Source organism: Vipera ursinii (assembly GCF_947247035.1).
Source record: "Vipera ursinii genome assembly, chromosome: Z".
Classification (NCBI taxonomy): Eukaryota; Metazoa; Chordata; class Lepidosauria; order Squamata; family Viperidae; genus Vipera; species Vipera ursinii.
In genome coordinates this window covers 90,892,959-90,914,174 of record NC_139517.1, presented here as the reverse complement: position 1 = coordinate 90,914,174, position 21,216 = coordinate 90,892,959, and the positions used below count along the sequence as shown (strand labels likewise).

The following is a 21,216-nucleotide window of genomic DNA, read 5'->3' as shown; positions in this document are numbered from 1 at the left end:
AAGTTTGGTTGAGAGAGAGAGTCAGAGAGAGTCCTTTATTAGCAAAATTGAAGACGGAATATACCAAATGCTCCTGCTTTCTACTACATATACTTTCCCCATGAGATGTGAGGTGGATTGTGCTGGGCTGACTGGTCCAAGCTTTCATGGCTAAGGAAAAATTAGAACTCAGTCTTCTGGTTTGTAGGTCAGTGTTTTGTATTGTTTTTTTAGCCTTGGCAACTTAAAGACGTGGACTTCAACCTCAGAATTCTTTGAGAGCAAGCTTCCTGGGGATTTCTGGGAGTTGAAGTCCACACACCGTCAAGCTGCCCACAGTGTGAAGTGCTGCCTTACTGCATCAAGCTGGCTCGGTTTATATAATATATAGGTAGTGAATCGCCATTCCGGCGTTGAGTTCACATGATACACTGCTGAAGCATTAACTATCCTGGCTAGGCAGGCAAAGTTTGTGGCTCTCGCAACTCTGTAAAATCAATTTCAGGATGGAGGGCGGCCTAGCTAGTATTTCTTTACTAGCTGCCCTTATCTCAAAATAATTAAAACTGTAATTTTGTCGCTGAAAGGGTTCGCGTAGCGGCAATTTCAACGAAATTATTCAAAACCAAGGCGGACGCTGAAAACGTTCTGAAACCGCTGTCTCCAAAGCAACGGCGAGTCCTCCCGAGTGACAACGCGGCCCAGCAGCTCCTCCTGACAGGAACCGCCTCCTTCTCCCGCGAGGCCATAGCTCCGTGCCGCGTCTCTACAGGTCCTTCTGGAGAGGGCACCTCTTCTGCGGATAGCCATCGGCTGTTCCCAAAGTAATGGAGCAGCTGACATTTCAGCCCGGGGCTGCCGCCGCCATAGACGACTACTTGGAATATAAGAGGTAAGGGAGCCAATTGAAAGGTCGCTTCTTATCCAACGAGGAGGGACTGGGAAAGCCGTTGCTAAGGCGCCCAGTACGGAAGAGGTTTCTGCAGTCCTCGAGGAGGATAAGCGCATGTCTCAAAAGACCCAACGTTTATTTAGATCACGTTTGAAGACCCTCGCTGTAGTCTGGCGGAAATTCGGATTTCTGTATGCCAGATCTCGTAGGCTGGCTATTCTGTAAACTCTACGGAAAACTTCATTTACTGAGCTGAACCAGGAACACATTTTAGGGATTGGATAAAGTGGAATTGACGGATTTATTGTATGCGGTTCCACCCAACCTAGTTGATTCAGCAAACCATGGGACAGCTCTCTTGGGCCATATGAAGAAATAAATGTCTCCTGGGCATGTATAGAAAACATTACTTCACTTTCTAAAGATGTTGTATCTTTAGGAGCTAAGATTTAGAGAAAGATCTAGACTTAAGCCCCAATTTCCAATGGGGATTTCCATTCTACTCTAACGTTTTGGCTTCAGCATTTTGGCTGTGTTACCACAACACAATAATCTAAACTGTGGTTCATTGAATCAACTAATTTTTGTCTGAAACAGTACATTGTATGCACGCTATTATGAACTGGGTTTGCACAAGCGCTGGAGCCACTTAGTAGCTAATTACATCACAACCTAGTTAGTATATGAAATCATACGGTGCTTAATTAGAACACTTCTGATTCATTTTCTGCTTCAGTCAGGCCCCAAAGAACTGCTACCTATCCTAAGTCAAGCTGCTTGATCTAAACTGAGTAGTCTTAAGAAGCAAGAATCAGGAGCCTAGAACAGTACCCACAAAATACTCCCTCTCAGGCTTTAAGGTGTACTAGAGTGAGCGGGTAAATTGGGAGCAGAAGAGGAGTGATTGGTTCTAGTGCCAATTTAACCACTCATAATCAGTTTATTGCAGGATGAAGGCTTCTTCAACTGCTTTCCATATGCTTTAACACACTATGTTTTTTCTTAGTTAACTTCTTTGAATTGAGTTATATCATTTATCCAGTATTGCAGTTGGTATCCAATTGAGATTGTTATCCAGCATTGATTTGTTTGTGGTGCGATATAGCCTGCTCTTCACTATGATGCTATCCAAAGCAGTTTGGTAATTTCCTTTTGGCTGCTACAAACATATATACAGACATATTTTTTTGCCATCACACACCATTCATCTTTATTAGCAAACACTACTCTCCCAAGAAATATCTGATAAGGAGATTGATATTCCAATAAAAATAACTGCTTATTTAGCTGGGATAATTATACATTTTTGGCTGTTTGCAGAGTTCAGTCTGGATTAATAATTTACCACATATTTAATAATCCTGATGATTAAAAAGAAAATTATTGTCACTTTTATAGAACATCTAAAAAGATGATTTCATTTTGATAAGGAAAATATTTCAGTTTATTGCAGTTTATTGCAGTTTATTCTGTATTATTGTCCAAAACCATACATGATGCCCAGCAGCAATCATAATGATAAATTGCTGAAAAGGCTAAGAAATTTTGGACGAGGTGCATCTACAGTATTTCCAAAGTTCTGGTCCATGCTGGAGCTCTTCTCACGTGCATGAACATTTAAACATGAATTCAAAATGTGTTCTGCTGTACATTATGTGTTTAGAATATTATCATCTGATTCTTTTTTAGTATGTGCTTTGATTCATTGACTAGATATACACTCCATGCTAAAGCCATAGAAGCTATATATTAAGATTGGGGATATAAAATATGAAAGGTGATATTGGTTAATGTTATTAATATACTAGTGCTTATTTTTAAAATATTTTAATTTTATTTTATACATTAGGTGCATCATGCTGCTTTTATTTTTGTCTCTTTGACTGAATTTTATTGATTTGTTTTTTCTATTTTGCAATTATATACATTGACATTGAATTTTGGAAGGCAACTCAAGCGGAATGATTGTTGAATGATTGCACTATTCCAATGCTACTACTCTAGATTTCTTGTCTGAGTTTGCAGAACATGCCAAGCTAAAATATATTATTACTATTACTACTACTACTACTGCTACTACTACTACTAATAATAATAATAATAAAAGTTGGAAGGGACCTTGGAGGTCATCTAGTCCAACCCCTTGCTCAGGCATGATATTGTGGCCTGTGTGTTATGAGAATCCAGCCAATATAGTTAATTTATTATTCATTGTACGCTTGTTTGTCTGAATTAATGTTATAAACAATTGGTTAAGATTTTATGTGAATACAACTATGGTTTATAGTTAATCACTCACTGTTGTTGCATACCATGTTCTTCCCTACTTCCCAGACAACCATTCCAGTAATTACTATTTCTTAGTTTTATTGTACGGTTAGGAAATAATAAAACAATATGCCTGACTTCAGGGGAAGAAATATCTGACTGAATACGTGGAGCTGATGATCATGGCACAGTGAAAAGCTGTGTAGAAAAGCTGTGTCTTCCTCTCCAGACAAGGAAAGGACTAGCAAACACCCACATGTGCTCCTGACAGCTGCTTTTCATGAGGAAACCACAAGATAACATTCTTTGGCAGGTTTAGAGCTCTGAGAGACCCGAATGGGACCTTTAGGCTCCCACCCTTGCCCACGTCTCCTTCACTTCTTGCCCCTTGCCTCTGCCCATTTACCGCCAGTGTTCCTCCTCGGCTGGCCCTCCTCCGCCCATTCTCCCTGGCCAATGGGCCCCTTGCTCTCCACCCCATGCCCTTCAGCCTGGCTCTTTTGCTGAGACACCCTTTTTCCCGGGCCTTTGGCTGCATGGGACAGATAACCTTCACCCAATTGTGTGGGTGGCAGGCAGAAGCCATGGTGCTGGCAGGGAGACAGCATGTAATGGTAGATAGCAGGGGCTGTATTGTGGGTGCGCAGGCAAATGGCAGGGCCAGTGCAGCTTCAGCGATTGTGGGGGGGGGGAGTGTAGCGAGTGTCAGGGCAGGCACAGCTTCAGCGATTGTAGGGGAGTGCAGGCTAATGGCAGGGCCAGCACAGCTTCAGCAGTTGTGGGGGGAGCAGTTGGGTTGCACAGACAAATGATGCTGGCACGGCTTCTGCTATTGCAGGGGGAGGGGGCATGTCGTGGGGTGACAGGCCAACTCCCTACTTCGTGTCAGGCCAGAATGTCAGTCCCCTGAGCTCCCCCCATAATTGGAGAAGCTGCGCCGGCCCTGCCATTTGCCTGCTGACCCACCCTTCCCTCCCCCAGATTTGGAGAAGTGCCAGTGCTGTTTGCCTGCTGCCCTACAACACAGCCCCTGTGGTCACCCATCACCTGCTGCCCCCCTGCAGCACCATGACTTCTGCCTGCCACCCACCTGATTGGCTGGCAGCTATCTGTCCCGTGTAGTCAAAGGCCTGGGACAAAGGATTCCTTGGCGAGGAGCCCATTGGCCAGAGAGAATGGGCAGGAGAGGGCTAGCCAAGGAGGAACACTGGAGGTAAATGGGCGGAGGCAGGAGGTGGGAGACAGGAGGCATGGCCAAAGGTCGGAACCTTATAGTCCTAGACCCCTGAGAGACTAGGGAATAGCCATCTTGCTGATACTGCGACTTTGAAAGGATACTAAGTTTGCATATTTCTTTTTCCAACCACTTTTGGAAATTGCTCATCAAGTGCTTTTCAGCTATTAGGAACTTTTGGATTGACAAGTTTTTATAGCACCTGGTCAGTTTTCTTTAATCCTTAGTGAAAAAAAGTTTTAACTAAAAAATTGAAGATCTTTTTAAAAAAACAAACAAACAGAAAAAGCAAAATTAAAACTTTGATTATAGAAAGTTACAAATTGACTAAGGCTGCGGATAATTTGGAATTATAAAATATTCTTCCCATGGGAAAATAATTTTGTTTTGAAACATAATAAAATAAAATTTTAAAAATGGCATAGTAGAGGGAACTAAAAATCACATTAAAGGAGAATAACATTTAACTCAGTTTACAATTACAGAACAAAGCAAAATATTTTAACATTGAAAATATTGAAGGATGTTTTTGAAGTTAATTTTAAAAGTGTTTGTCTCTATAGAGAGAATGTCTAAAAGATGTTATTGAAGAGAAACAAGTTTTCTAACTGATAAGATTGAGACTGAAAATGCATTTCTATACAAATGACATAGAAAAAGATGTTATATTGGACATATAAAAATACTTGTTGATGTCTTAATAATTAAAATTATTAAACAATTAAATAATTAAAATTGAGAGTAACCTGGATAATTTTCCTATATTGGATTTGCAAAAAAGTCTTGTTAAAATTTTGAAAAACTTTGTGAGAAGAAGCAAAAAATGAAAAGAAATCAAGTTCAGCAACATTATTTAAAGAAACTAAAGATTAATATTGTTTGAAATAAAAGGAAAGAATGTAAAGTTGATTAATCTGATCAATCTTAAAAATAGATATGCTGTTATCTCTTGTAATCCTTAATGGATTTTTGCTGACATCAGGCTTAAGAATATGAATAATGTAAGAAACAATATATGAATCTGTATGTATATGTATAAACACACACACACACACACACACATATATATATATATGTATGTATGTATGTATATATGTATATATGTATATATATATGTGTATATATATATATATATATATATATATATATATATATATATATATACACACACACATATGTTTCCTAACTGTCCATCGCCCTCAGAGAAGGGCTCTTTTATATATCAAGGGGATGGAATGTGGGAAAGAAGAGATCAGTTCATTTTCATTTTAAGAGAAGGTAATATGTTACTAAAATTGTTTATGTTTGCAATGAAAGGGGGAAGTAACTTTATATATATCACATGACATCACCACCACACAACCATTCAAAAAGCAAATCCGAACCCACAACGATAACGACACACAGCCACAAAACAGAAACCTAACTACAGCTGCAACATCAGCCACTTTAAACCCCTCCAAACCACACAATAAGCAAACTAACACCCACTATAAAAACATGGCACCACCACAAACACGGAGCCGAACAAAAGCAGCACAACTCACCAGTTCAGGTCTAAGGCTGGCAGCTGAGACCAGCCCTTCCACTCAAAACACATCCCCACCCAATCAGAACACAGCTAACCCCCCACCCAATCAGAGCACACCTCCACCCACAGACCACACCCCTCTGGCAGTTTTAAAAAGAAGAAAAAACAGCCACTACCACACACTTCTCCCAGAAGAACGAAGCAGAAGCAACCAGCCTGAGGATGACGGATGAGATTTCATCGAAACGTCGCCCTGATACCTCCAATTCTACGTGGGAAAAAACCCGATCTACATACAAACACCCGTGAAAACCTCAGAAAACACACACACACACACACACACACACGTGTGTGTGTAATTTTTTTTAGATTACACAAATATGAGCTGTCACTGTTGTGACTACTGCCCTGTCGATGGCCTTCGGTTAGGCTGAAACAGGAAATAAAGATTTGTCCCATGTTTGGGGCCTAGCAAGGTAGGTAATCTAAATAGTTAACAAGCATTTAACATTATATATATATATATATATATATATATATATATATATATATATATATATATATATATATATATATATATTTATTTTCTTTTTTCTAATCCTATTTTTTCTTTTCTAAAATTAAAAGAAAGGAAAAAAAATTGATAAAAGAAAAAGGAATGAAACAAGTAAAAGTGAGAAAGAGAAAAAGGAAAATAAATAAATAATTTCTGACTCATACAAATATAAGTAAAAAATTCATCCTATCTTTGTCGTTTTATGATAATTATGCAAATCCTGAAAATTTGTTTCACAACACTATTGATAACTTAAGCAAGTATATTAAGCAACCACAGGCAATTATATTTAGGGTAATAATAGTCTTTAGATATTCACCCTACTTCTTTTCAGACTTAGATTTTCCAGATATTCATATTTTGTCTCTCATTCACTCATGATATGACAAGTTGTCCCTGTGTTCTATATGCATATTATTAAAAGGGTTGTTGGTTATAATTTTAATTTTAATTAAATATGTAATGTAAAGTATTACAGAAATCAACACTTTTGCAGAATTGTAGGAGAAGATGATGGTGGGAAACTGTTTACTCCAGAAGAATATGAACACTATAAGAAACAAGTATTACCAATTCGGTTGCAAAATAGATTATATGTGAGCTGGAGATCTCCAACTGGCATTGACTGTAAACTCGTGGGTCCAGAAACACCCTGCTTTTGTTCTCACAGGTGAGGCATTCTATATCTGTGCCAGTGGATGATGCACTGAAATTTATCTTAGGTTAAAAAATGCTGTTGATTAGAGAACCTGTGTCTTAATAGTCATGTACAGTATATTTATTTATTTATTTATTTTATTTTAATTCCATTTATATCCCGCCCTTCTCCGAAGACTCAGGGCGGCTTACAAGCTTAGCAGTAGCCTTCATTCTATGTATATGCCTGCTTATTAGGGCTTTCACACACACACACACCAAGCGGCATTATTACAAAGTCAGCTTAATTGCCCCCAACAATCTGGGTCCTCATTTTACCTACCTCGGAAGGATGGAAGGCTGAGTCAACCTTGAGCCTGGTGGGACTCGAACCTGCACTAATTGCAGGCAGCTGGTGTTACTTAAGGAGGCATTAGCCCACTGCTCCAAGACTAATACTCCCACAAATTATTTTTATCTTTAAAACAGAAGAATGGTTTTGCATTTGTTGAAAATGCAAAAAATGGAAACAGATTTCTTTTTCTGCCTCATCATATTAGGGGAAGTAAAAAAATAATTATTATTGTGCTTTGCCTTATCTTTCTCCAAATGGTAATGGCCCAATAACTGTACTCTGCTGGTCTGTACTATCAGACTCAGTAACAACTCTTTTGTGCACAGAATATTGTATATATTTCTCTGCTATTGGTTGGATTCACAAATATAAACCAAGAGAAAGTAAAGTTTTAACAGCTCACATTCCTTTTATTAAGTTAGAAACATTTTGTCCTGGAAATGTGCCAATCTGTTCATTCTTCACTTTGATATATAAATAAATATATGAAACACAGTATGTATGTGTATGTGTGTACACATACATATACTCACACATTTCTGAGTTTTTCAACAGGGCAAAATTTATGACCTTGGTCATTTTTTCTATGTTATTTACTGATAAGTCAAATAAATGTAGAGTTGTAGTATAGAGAAATTTTGACTATCCATTTTGGATTATGTTCAGTTCAGGACAATGTTCATTCCAAATAATTCTGCTGGGAAGGATAAGCAGCCACCTGAGCTCCGGCTGGTGTATTTGAATGCCAGGTCCGTAATCAATAAGGCTCCTCTCATTCGCGAACTGATTGAGAGTGAGCATACGGACCTGGCTTGCATTACGGAAACCTGGTTGGGCCCAGAGGGTGGTGTCCCTCTGGTTGATCTCTGCCCACCAGATTTCCGAGTGCTTCACCGACCTCGGGCTCAGGGCAGGGGCGGGGGAGTGGCAGTAGTTATGAGGAAGACTCTCCGTCCTCAGGAGTCCACCATCGTCCAAATATCCGGATGTGAATCCCTCCTCCTGAGATGTGGCCCTAAGGCGCAATTGGGCTTACTGCTGGTATACCTTCCACCTAGTCGCACAGCAGCGGCCCTGCCTGAGCTTCTCAATATCCTCTCGGGGCTGGTGGTTGAACTCCCCAAGCTTATAGTTTTGGGCGATTTCAATCTATCATCCCTGGGAGGATCATCTGAGTTAGCCCGAGAGTTCATGGCCTCCATTTCATTTCATTTCATTTCATTTATTGGATTTTTATACCGCCCTTCTCCCGAAGGACTCAGGGCGGTGAACAGGGCATATAAATAGAGATACAAAAGTTAAAAAAAAAGATTAAATAAATTGCCCAATTAAAACAGTCAAATATAAAAACCCATAAAAACCCAGACATTCCCCCATCAGGCCAGGCCAGCTTGTTCGAATAACTGGGTCTTTAACCCGCGCCGGAAGGAGCGGAGATCCGGTGCCATCCGGAGCTCCACCGGCAGTTGGTTCCATAAAGCTGGGGCGCCCACAGAGAAGGCCCTCCCCCTGGGGGCCGCCAGCCGACATTCTCTGACCGGAGGCACCCTGAGGAGGCCCTCTCTGTGGGAACGCACAGGGCGGAGGGGAGTCGACGCCGGCAGCAGGTGGTCCCCGAGATATTCCGGACCCATGCCATGTAAGGACTTAAAAACCATCACTAAAACCTTGAACCTCACCCGGAAGACAACTGGTAGCCAATGCAGCTCGCGGAGCAAAGGTGTAACATGGGAGTACCGGGAAACTCCCAAGACAACTCTCGCGGCCACATTCTGTACCAGTTGGAGCCTCCGAGTGGTCTTCAAGGGAAGCCCCATTTAGAGAGCATTGCAGTAGTCCAGACGAGAGGTCACGAGCGCATGAGTGACCGTGCACAGGGCATCCCGGTCCAGATAGGGCCGCAACTGACGCACCAGGCGAACCTGGGCGAAAGCCCCCCTAGTCACGGCTACTATATGATCTTCTAGATTAAGCCGTGAGTCTAGGAGGACTCCCAAGTTGCGAGCCCTATCCACGGGGGGTAAGAACTCACCCCCCATAGAAAGAGATGGAACATTTTGAATGTCCCGGGATGCCGGAATGCACAGCCACTCAGTCTTGTCGGGATTGAGCTGAAGTCTGTTCCTCCCCATCCAGACCCGAACCGCCTCCAGGCAACGGGACATCACAGCGAGGGCATCACTGGGGTGGTTTGGGGTAGAAATGAAAAGTTGGGTATCATCAGCATATTGATGATACCCAACTCCAAAACCACGAATGATCTCACCCAGCGGTTTCATGTAGATGTTAAACAGGAGGGGCGAGAGGACCGATCCCTGAGGAACTCCACAAGCGAGAGCCCTTGGGGTCGACCTCTGCCCCCCTGCCAACACCGACTGTGAGCGTCCCAGGAGATAGGAGGAGAACCACTGAAAAACTGCCTCCCACTCCCAATCCCCTGACGGCCATGGAGCTGATACAAGTAATTCAGGGCCCGACTCGTGGGGGGCCACACACTTGATTTGGTTTTTCTTTCTAGACGGTGGTTAGATGATCTTGGTGGGGGTTCTCCAATTATTATACCCCTGTCATGGACCGATCATCATCTCCTGAGGCTGGTCTTCCACTATGCCACCCCCCGTTGTGGAGTTGTTGAACCATCAAGATTGTTCCGTCCCAGGCGCTTAATGGACCCTAAGAAGTTCCAGGAAGCACTGGGGTCTCCACCTTCCTCCTTTGCTCACAGCTCGGTTGATGCCTTAGTTGAAGCCTGGGAAAAGGCTGCCACAGATGTACTTAACCGAGTTGTTCCCTTGCGGCCCCTGACCCGATTCAGATCCCAGTTCGCTCCATGGTTTTCCGTGGAGCTCCGGGAGATGAAACGTCGGAGACGGGGCCTAGAGAGCTGTTGGAGATCCACCCGATCTGAATATGACCGATCACGATTAAGATCCTTTACTAGATCTTATCTCGCAGCAATGAGGATAGCGAGGTCTAACTACTTTGCTACACTCATTGCGTCCGCAGATAACCGCCTGGCCGCCCTGTTTAGGGTAACTCGCTCCCTCCTTAATCAAGAGGTGAGAGAGGATCCCTTACAGGATCGTGCCGATGAGTTTTGCCAACATCTGTCGGACAAAATCACTCGGATTCGGACCGGTTTGGACTCCAACTGGGCAGAGTCTGACGATCAGGACATGGGTGGTCTTGTCGATGTTATCTGGGAGGAGTTCGACTCTGTGACCCCAAAGGAATTGGACAGAATTATGAGGAAGCTGAGCTCCACCACTTGTTTATTAGACCCGTGCCCTTCTTGGCTGGTTTACTCGGCTCAAGAGGGAACACGAAGCTGGCTCCAGGCGGTGATATCTGCTTCCTTAAGTGAAGGTTGTTTCCCCCCCGCATTGAAAGAAGCGGTGGTGAGACCCCTCCTTAAGAAACCTACCTTGGACCCAGCTATATTAAACAACTTTCGTCAGGTCTCCAACCTTCACTTCCTTGCCAAGGTTGTTGAGAGTGTGGTGGCGCATCAGCTCCCTTCGGTTCTGGAAGAAACTGACTATCTGGACCCGTACCAATCGGGTTTCAGGCCTGGACACAGCACGGAGACGGCATTGGTCGCTCTGGTAAATGATCTCTGGAGAGCTCGGGACAGAGGTTGTTCCTCTGTTCTAGTCCTACTAAATCTCTCAGCGGCTTTCGATACCATCGACCATGGTATCTTGCTGCAGCGTCTCAGAGGATTGGGAGTGGGAGGCACGGTTCTTCAGTGGTTCTCCTATCTTATGGGACGTTCGCAGTCGGTATTGACAGGGGGGCAGAGGTTGAGCTCGAGACCTCTGACTTGTGGAGTTCCTCAGGGGTCGGTCCTCTCGCCTCTCCTGTTCAACATCTACATGAAACCGCTGGGAGAGATCATTCGTGGTTTTGGAGTTGGGTATCATCAATACGCTGATGATACCCAGCTTTTTATTTCGACCCCAAACCACCTCAGTGATGCCCTCGATGTGATGTCCTGTTGCCTGGAAGCAGTTCGGGTCTGGATGGGGAAGAACAGGCTTCAACTCAACCCTGACAAGACTGAGTGGCTTTACGTACCGGCATCTCGGCATATTCAGAACATTCCATCTCTTTCTATAGGGGGTAAGTTATTACCCCCCCATAGATAAGGCCCGTAACTTGGGAGTCCTCCTAGACTCATAGCTTTCTTTGGAAGACCACATAATAGCTGTGACTAGGGGAGCCTTTGCCCAGGTTCGCCTGGTGCGCCAATTACGGCCCTATCTGGACCGGGATGCCCTGCGTACAGTCACTCATGCGCTCGTGACCTCTCGTTTAGATTACTGCAATGCTCTATACATGGGGCTGCCCTTGAGGACCACTCGGAGGCTCCAGCTGGTACAGAATGCAGCTGCGAGAGTTGTATTGGGAGCCTCCCGATACTCCCATGTTACACCTCTACTCTGTGAGCTGCATTGGCTCCCAGTTATCCTCCGGGTGAGATTCAAGGTGCTTGTAATGGTTTTCAAAGCCCTACATGGCATGGGTCCGGAGTACCTTGGGAATCACCTGCTGCCGGCATCAACTTCCCTCCGCCCGGTACGCTCCCACAGAGAGGGCCTCCTTAGGGTGCCACCGTTCGGAGAATGCCGCTTGGTGGCTCCCAGGGGGAGAGTGTTCTCTGTGGGCGCGCCTGACCTATGGAACCATTTACCGGTTGAGCTCCGGATGGCTCCCAACCTTCGCTCTTTCCGACGCGATCTAAAAACATATCTATTTAAGCAATCCGGTCTGGTCTGAGGGGTTTAATTTTAATTGTGGTTTTAATTTATCTTCTACATTTGGGCAGTAGGGCTTAATTTATTTTCAATTTTCTGTATTTGTGCATTTTGACATTTATGTCACTGTTCACCGCCCTGAGTCCTTAGGGAGAAGGGCGGTATACAAATGAAATAAATAAATAAATAAATAAATTCAGAGGTTCTTGCTTTGGAAGCCTCAATATTTCTGGGAATTACAAATAGAAAATTGAGCAATCCTAGGAATCAATTAAAACAGTGGTCCCCAATAATGGGCCATGGCCTGTTTGGAACCAGACTGCGAAAGCGGCAGGCGAGAGCATGCAGGCACAGCTCCACTTGCACAAGTAGTAGGTGCCTGTGCCCGTTCACATGGAATCATCCCCTCTTCCCCCCACCAGTCAGCAAAGGTTGGTACTGGAAAGGTTGGGGACTGCTGAGTTAAAGATTGGTGTATATTTTCTCCAAATCTGGGATAAAAATTGAGATTCTGAAGATTCGGCCAAATTGTACTGGCCTCACCCCTTTTATAAAATAATTGAATTTCTTTGAATAAAAGGATTCCTAAATATTCTAATAATAGTAACTAAACAGTATATTTGCATTTTTAATTTTTTTCCTAGATATAAACAACATAAAACAGATTTTGAAGTGATTCCAAAAGAACGTCCTATTTCTGTACCTTGTAGAGTGAGCCGGTGCCCATGCAAATCTTATCATTTTGTTCCTCTTAATGGCACTCAGCCCATCCGCTGTAGATGTAAGCACTTTGCAGATCAGCATAGTCCAGCAACTGGGTTTCTATGCAATATGTGTAAGTGTACATTGATTAAATGAGTAATTCATATTTAAGAGTTAACTACTATCCACAGATACCTTTCTTTAAAATACTATCTCAGTATCCTAACAATGTATAGCTATTGCTTTGGAAATAACTAATACATTTCAAATTATATATAAATTAAATAAATAAATAAATAAATAAATTCTGCATCAGGAAACTAATTCAAGATTCACCATAAATATTTCTTCAGCCAGCTTTGGCTTGCCTGATTAGATCTAGTCATAAGAAATTGCTGTAAATTCCATACTTTTGGGAGGTTCAGGAAGTTGAGGTAAGGAGGTGCTGCTTTTCTGTTGCAGCCTCAATATTGTGGAATAGTCTTCCTGGGAAGATTTGGCCAGGTTTTTTTCGTTGGTTTCCTGTCTGGAAAGTCTCTGATTTGAGTTGTTACCATCTTTTATTCTCTATTTTTTGTTTTGATGTCTTATTTTTCATTAAAATTGGATTTGTTTTATATTGTATTTTTATGTGAGTTGCCAAGGGTAAATTTTGATTGAAGTGGCAAGCAAATAGGCTAAATATATAAATAAATACTTTAAATCTGGTTACTTTGCATAATGATACACAATATTCAAATGTGTGCTGCTTTCAAGTATGAGATTCTCAATGCAATCTTTTTCAGGAATACACAATAAGACTGTTTCTATTATCAGACAACTCCTTGCAAAATTAGAACCCACCTGCAAATTATTACCTAAGCAAAGAATAGTAATGTTTATGATTCCAGACATAGAAATGATTATCTTGTAATTATTACCTTTTCCCTCATGTACATATGAATATTAAAAGGTTTCAGCTGTAGCAATTGTTTGTATCACCCAAGGCTACAGCAAGCAAAATTCACATTGAGTGGAAACCCTTCAAACAAATTCTGACTTTTTCAAAATATGTTTTGCATTAGGTTCCAAATGTGCAGGGTTTCACAGTTGCTTTACTTGTGGATGTGGCCAGCCAGCATATTCTCATGAAACAATAGTGGAAACAAAAGAGGAACGGTTAGCCCAAGGAAAGCCAGTTGGGCAAGATGTCCCTTATGCTGCAATGGGAGGACTAACAGGTTTTAGTTCCTTAGCAGAAGGCTACATGAGACTTGATGATAGCGGAATAGGTAAGGATGAAATTAATGATTTTTTTTAAAAAAATTATGCCAAAATTTCCTCTGTATTTCTTAGCCAATTTATCCTAGGAAGTTTCAGGGAAGACTAACATTGGGTGTGCTATATGTTTTACTTGAAATCCTGGAAGAAACGGGTGGAGTGGAGGTGTGGAATATGCGTTGAACAATTGCTAGTTTAATAATACAATTGTAATAACCTAATTGCATGTCTAACAAAATCAGTGCTGTTTCAAGTAATTATGTCTGATTATGAAATCTATTTTAGTACCATTAAGTTTAATACAAATATGCTTGCACTGTTTTTAAAAAATGAGGATTGCTGTATTTTGATTTATGCAGTTACCTTGAAGATCACCTGAAATTCTAATAGATTTAAAATTCTTCTTTCTGATTAATTTGAAGTTATAATTCTGTGTTCCAACATGGGCTCACTTTAGATTGTTGCCTTCTTCAGCTTTATAAATCTGTGAGCACTGATTTTAAATCACCATGCTGGCTTTTAATACTTGTTTAGGCTTAATTTCCACATAGAAATGCTTGACTTTCAAACTCTTTATAACCTGTGTTTAGTGCAAATAGTCTTTCACAATGGAACATGATCATTGATTAGGCTGGTTGATTTATCTTCTGTATATTAAGGAGTGTCATTTACAGTTGGCAATAGGCCTTTACTGGAATACACCTCTGTGGTGTTCTGATATTCCTATGAAGATCAGTCATATCTTTTTTCTCTCTGAAAACTTATACATATTTTAAAAAGTACAAAGTAAAGAAGCTTTCAGGCTTACATTTTTAAATTGCTGTCTTAAATAGCTGTCCTGAAGGTAATACGATATTATATATTATAATATGCTTGTTTTTTTTTTAAATTAAATATAATTAAATGTATTTAAGTAAACTTTTGAGCTATAAAATAATAAAACCATGTTTTAATGGGTTTTGACTGAAGGCAAAGGACAAGGTCATTTCTGAAATCAATTCAGGTATCTAGGTGAGAGTACAGAAGACACAAAATAGAAAATAAGCAACAATAGGTTTTCCTTTTCCTCATGCTGGTTGTTTCCCCCACATACCCACTTTCTTGTTTAAGTTTCATGTTTGACTTCTGGATGAAGGAAGGGTAAGACAAGGAGGATGACACTATCATATCATTAATTGGGTAAGCCAGTTAGTGAAATTTACTGTGTTGAAACAGCAGTTTAGGATAGCAGAGAGGAAAATTAAGCATTCTGGTAGGATATGCCAGCCTGGGAAATCAGCAGCAATTCCTTTTCACCCTCATGACTTTTGTTCTGACTTCTTATCTAACTTTGTGCCCTCATCTGAATAACCTCTTTTTTTCCATTCTGCAATATATATAAGGAAGCTATCCTAACTATCCTGAATTTCCTTCTTTTTCTATCTTTGGATTTGTTGGACTCTCCTTCTGCTGGAATGGCTCTCTAAACTGAGCTCTCTATCTGTAACTTATCAGTACATTTCAGCTAAGTCCTGACACAGAAAAAACTATTATCCTTTTAATACTTCATCCCTTTTACAGAGATGTAAGAAAGCTATCTTAGGATACATTTTAATTGTTGCTTCTGTCAATATATTTATGATTGTTCCTTTACTTTAATAGCAGCTTAATCACCAGTCTTATTAAAATCTATTTCATAGTTATTCCCAAATGAGTAGCAGTGCACATTTTGCAACAAAAATGGAATCTTGTGGGACTTTAAAGATTAAGAAATGTATTTGTGAAGTGTTCTATATTTTTTAAAATTGTATTACATCATTATATCCATCCATCCATCTATCTATCTGTCTGTCTGTCTGTCTGTCTACCTACCTATCTACCTATCTGCTATTAACCTTGCTAACAGTGGCTGTTTTCAAGCTTTTCTTGTTGACAATTTAACCAATGACAGGACCTTTAGATAGATACATGCAATATTTTAATTCTGATGTGACCTGTAGAAAATAAATCAACCCTTTTGATGAGTGTTGATTCATCTTGATTATGCTATTTTATCCATCCTATTAACTTACTCATTTGTTCATTTTATACTACACCATCATAATTCTAACAGAAATGTTGTTCAATATCATTGGTGATCTTAATTGAACAAATATTTAACCTAGACCTCACTCATTGGCTGTAATACTTTAATTTTAATTTGTTAATGCTTGTTTACTTTTAAGGAGCACCTTCTGTTCAATTCTTAGAAGCTCCTGTAACCAACATGGATAATCCATTTTTAAAAGCATACCAAGGTCCATCCAGTTCCATGCAGGCCTACTCCCAGTTAACAGATGGTAATGATTTTAAAATATTTTTATAGTTGATTAAACAGATTTTAGATGAATTTTAAAATCTAATAAAATTATTGTCTTTAAGGAAATACAAGTACAACAATGCAAGTTTCCAATTTAAGAAGATCTGAAGAAGATGATATGGCTTATTTTGAAAGACAATATCAGGCACGGGTAAGTCCATGTTGTTGTTAGTTGCGAAGTTGTGTCTGACCCATTGCGACCCCATGGACAACATTCCTCCAGGCCTTTCTGTCCTCTACCATCTTCTGGAATCCATTTAAGCTCACACCTACTGCTTCAGTGACTCCATCTAGCCGTTTCATTCTCTGTTGTCCCATTCTTCTCTTGCCCTTAACCTTTTCCAGCATTAGGCTCTTCTCCAGTGAGTCCTTCCTTCTCATTAGGTGGGCAAAGTATTTGAGTTTCAACTTCAGGATCTGGCCGTCTAAAGAGCAGTCAGGGTTGATCTCCTCTAGGACTGACCGGTTTGATCAGCTTGCAGTCCAAGGGACTCACAGGAGTCATCTCCAGCACCATAGTTCAAAGGCCTCAATTCTCTGGCGCTCAGCCTTTCTTATGGTCCAACTTTCACAGCCATACATTGCAACTGGGAAGACCATAGCCTTGACTATACCCACTTTTGCTGGCAGGGTGATGTCTCAGCTTTTTAGTGTGCTGTCTAGATTTGCCATGGCTTTCCTCCCCAGGAGCAAGGGTCTTTTAATTTCTTGGCTGCAGTCCCCATCTGCGGTGATCTTGGAGCCCAGGAAAATAAAATCTGTCACAACCTCCATTTCTTTCCCATCTATTTGCCAGGAATTGAGAAGGCTGGATGCCATGATCTTGGTTTTCTTAATGTTAAGTTTCAAGCCAACGTTTGCACTCTCCTTCTTTACCAGCAACAAGAGGCTCTTTAGTTCCTCTTCACTTTCTGCCATTAGAGTGGTATCGTCTGCATATCATAGGTTGTTGATATTTCTCCCGGCAATCTTTGAAGTTTGTCCAATTCTGTTTCTGTGAATACTTTATTTCGTATTATAAATCGGCATTTATCTGCTAGTCTCTGTTCTGTTATTTCTGATTCTGGATGTTGTTCTTTCCAGAACTGGTGCATTTGTTTTAGGTATCTTCTTCTTGTTGGACTTGATCTGTAATAACAGATCATTATAAACACCTTTTCTTCCAGTAGTTCTGCAGCTGCTGGCCCTGGTTGCTCAGCCAACAGTCCTGAGTCCTGTAACCCATTTTTCACCAGATATCCAGGAACTCCCAACATCTAGCACGGACCTTGTTAACCTGGGTGACATCCAAGCCGGTATGGCATTCTGAAATTTATGTCTCACCATATTTTTTTATGAGAGACACTCTTTGTCTGACTCCTCTGATGAGACCTATTGTTCTGTTCCCCCCGGCCCCCGAGGTACAAACAGACAGACAAGTAGGCACAACTAGCAAGGGTTAATTGCTCTGGCTGAAGTAATTTGCCATCCGATAAAGCCTTGGCAGCAAAATACAAGCAGTCTGCCAAAATAAACTCATTACCTCAAGCGTCCGCTGAAATGAGATAACGTCCAAACAAACAGTCCACAGGTAGAAAATCCGACAGAGTTCCGAAGACGTGACCAGACGTTGTTTGAGTTATTGTTCATCACAAACTCCTGAGAGCAGCCACACCCCCTTTTGTACCTTGTGGGGTGTGGCTCAGTGACTCAGCTAATCCTTGGCCCTCCTACTCTTCTTACGCTGCTATAAACGCTTGGCTCTGCATCGTTCTTGGGGATTCAGCCATGATTCATTTTTGTCACTCCCCATCTGCTGCAGCTGCTTGGGCTCGTTCCCAGCCTGGCTAATTACAGGCTGCTCCTGTCGGCCTTCAGATGGGGACGGAAGCTTTGCCAGAAAGGAGGGCCCCGGAGAGGGAGACCTTGCCAGAGGGGAGGGTCCCGGAGAGGGAGGCCTTGCCAGTTCCTCCCCATCATCCTCAGAGTCCTCTTCCTCAGGTGGGACAGGCTCAGGGATCGAGGCCACAACATCTATCCAGTATGGTTGAATCTCTGGCATAGCTCTCATCTTCCTCAGAGTACACAAGCCCCACAACCATGTCATGATAGTGCCTTACTGGGGGTTATTTTTTATTATTATTATTGTTATTATTATTATTATTATTATTATTGTTGTTGTTGTTGTTGTTGTTGTTGTATCCAAAGCATAGCACAACAATAAGCAACTCTAAGCGGTAGAAAAATGTGACATATAGTTTGGAGGAAGTTCATAGTTATCTTTTTAATATTTCTATTTTGCAGAAACAAAGAAGATAAAATACAGTTTGGGAAATACATATTTTTATTTTTATGTTTAATCAACTGATCAAACTCTTCAGCTGCTTAAAATGTTTCCAGCATGGATTCAGTAATAGGAAATGTGCAGGTTCAAAAGCAATAAAGGTTTTAGAGGCCTATTTATTCAATAATGTGATTGCACAAAGAATATTTACATTGGCTAAATATTGTATAAATCTTGCTACAACAGGTTTAAGTTCTATGCATCATAATCATATCAACTAATTTATGTGTCTTTCTCTACTTCCATCTTAGATCACAGTTTATGAGATTTACAACTATGGCATAACTCATACATTTCAATTTGTATGTTTGTGTCAAGTCATATGGGTGCTTGGATGTAGATGCAACCTAGCATCCTGCAAAGGAAATTTCTAGGATAAGAAAATGTGGCAATAATGGGATTATATGCAAGTTGTTTTCGGTAGTTTGCACAAAACATGCAGAGTTTATGTTTCAAGTAATTTTATACAGATTTTTTCCCCCATTACAGTTGAAACAAGAGAAGGCAAGAGATCAGAAAGGCAAACATCCTATGCCAATAAAGACTCAACATCATCAATAATACATTTGTGTTTCACTGTAATTTATCAGCATCTCTGTGTGTATTTGTCTATCTTCAGTGACTAGATACAGTGTTTATTTTTCTATGCCAATTTTGTTATATATAAAATGATAGTATACTTCTTTTCAGGCATTGAAGCAAAATTGTGCTATCCATCTAATTCTGCAAACTTGAAAATGGCAGAAACTATTATATGAACATTGAGAACTACTTCTTTAGAACATTTTATTGTTAATAAAGATTTGAATTTTATGAAGAGTGTTTTTGTTTTCTGTATTTCAAGATTTGAAAATGTTGATAATAAATAAAAAATAATCATTACAAATAGTAATTGAGCCCAAAAATTCTGTTAAGTGAGACAGTTGTTAAGTGAATTTTGCCCCATTTCATTTATAGTTGTTAAATGAGGCACTGCAGTTGTTAAATTAATAACACAGTTCTTAAGTGAATCTGGTTTCCTCAATTATTTTGCTGGTCAGAAGGTTACAAAAGTAATCCCATGATTCCAGAAACACTACCACTGTCATAAGCGGTACGAATCTGGATGGGGAAGAACAGGCTCCAGCTCAACCCAGCCAAGACAGAGTGGCTTTACGTATCGGCATCTCATGTAGCCCAGGATCTTCCATCTTTGGTTATGGGGGGAGAGGTGTTGCCTCCCGTTGATAGGGCGCGCAACTTAGGCGTCCTCCTGGATGCATGACTCAGTTTAGAAGATAATGTTGGAGTCGTGGCCAGGGGGGCATTTGCACAGGTTCGCCTGGTGTGCCAGTTGCGACCCTATCTGGACCGAGATGCTTTACGTACGGTCACTCATGCGCTTGTTACCTCCCGGGTAGATTACTGCAATGCTCTCTACATGGGGCTGCCCTTGAAGACCACCCGGAGGCTTCAGCTGGTGCAGAATGCGGCCGCGCGGGTTGTGATGGGAGCATCCCGATACTCCCATATTACACCACTCCTGCGTGAGCTGCATTGGCTACCGGTTGCCCTCCGGATGAGATTCAAGGTGCTGGTTCTTACCTATAAAGCCTTACATGGCTTAGGCCCGGGATATTTGCAGGATCGTCTGCTGCCAGGAACGTTTTCCCATCGCCCTGTGCGCTCACACAGAGAGGGCCTCCTCAGGGTGCCGTCGGCCAGACAATGTCGGCTGGCGACCCCCAGGGGGAGGGCCTTCTCTGTTGGGGCACCTGCTTGGTGGAATCAACTCCCCCGGGAACTCCGGATGGCCCCAGACCTTCGGTCCTTTCGTCATGACCTTAAGACATATCTTTTCCAACAGGCCGACCTGGACTGATGATAATGGGAGTTTTAATTATGATTTTAAATGTTTTTATTGGTTTTAGTGGGACTTTGACACAATTTAATTCTTTTTTTTATATTTGTATTCATTTGTATTTTATTGTTGTTAGCCGCCCTGAGTCCTTCGGGAGATAGGGCGGCATACAAGTCTCATAATAAATAAATAAATAAATAAATAAATAAATAAATAAATAAATAAGTAAGTAAGTAAGTAAGTAAGTAAGTAAGCAAGCAAGCAAGCAAGCAAGCAAGCAAGCAAGCAAATAAATAAATAAATAAATAAATAAATAAGAGTCAGTTGCCAAGTGTCTGTATTTTGAACACATGACCATGGAGATGCTGCACTGATTGTAAGTGTGGACAATGGTTATAAGTCACTTTTTTCAATGCCATTGTAACTTCTGTCACTAAATGAACTTTTGTAAATTGATGACTGCCTGAACAATTGATTTGTCTAAAAATAATGCAGTAAAAATGTGATTGACATATTAGTAGGTGGTTTTGATTGGACAACATACA

General features: G+C 41.1%; 1 protein-coding gene across 3 annotated transcripts; it reads left to right on the top strand.

The window, feature by feature from the left end:
• Window positions 1–719: 719 nt before the first annotated feature.
• On the top strand, window positions 720–20,895 carry FAM221A (family with sequence similarity 221 member A). 3 transcript variants are annotated; one of them, XM_083376500.1, is made up of 7 exons: window positions 720–871; window positions 6,957–7,130; window positions 12,853–13,043; window positions 13,975–14,181; window positions 16,375–16,488; window positions 16,571–16,659; window positions 19,321–20,895. In XM_083376500.1, the coding sequence occupies exons 1-7, from the start codon at window positions 807–809 to the stop codon at window positions 19,390–19,392; spliced, it is 912 nt and encodes a 303-aa protein (XP_083232626.1). In that variant the 5' UTR covers window positions 720–806; the 3' UTR covers window positions 19,393–20,895. The 3 variants fall into 3 exon arrangements, with proteins under 3 accessions (XP_083232626.1, XP_083232625.1, XP_083232627.1); XM_083376499.1 differs by lacking the exon at window positions 19,321–20,895 and adding an exon at window positions 17,744–17,980; XM_083376501.1 differs by lacking the exons at window positions 16,375–16,488; window positions 16,571–16,659.
• The last annotated feature ends 321 nt before the right edge of the window (window positions 20,896–21,216 follow it).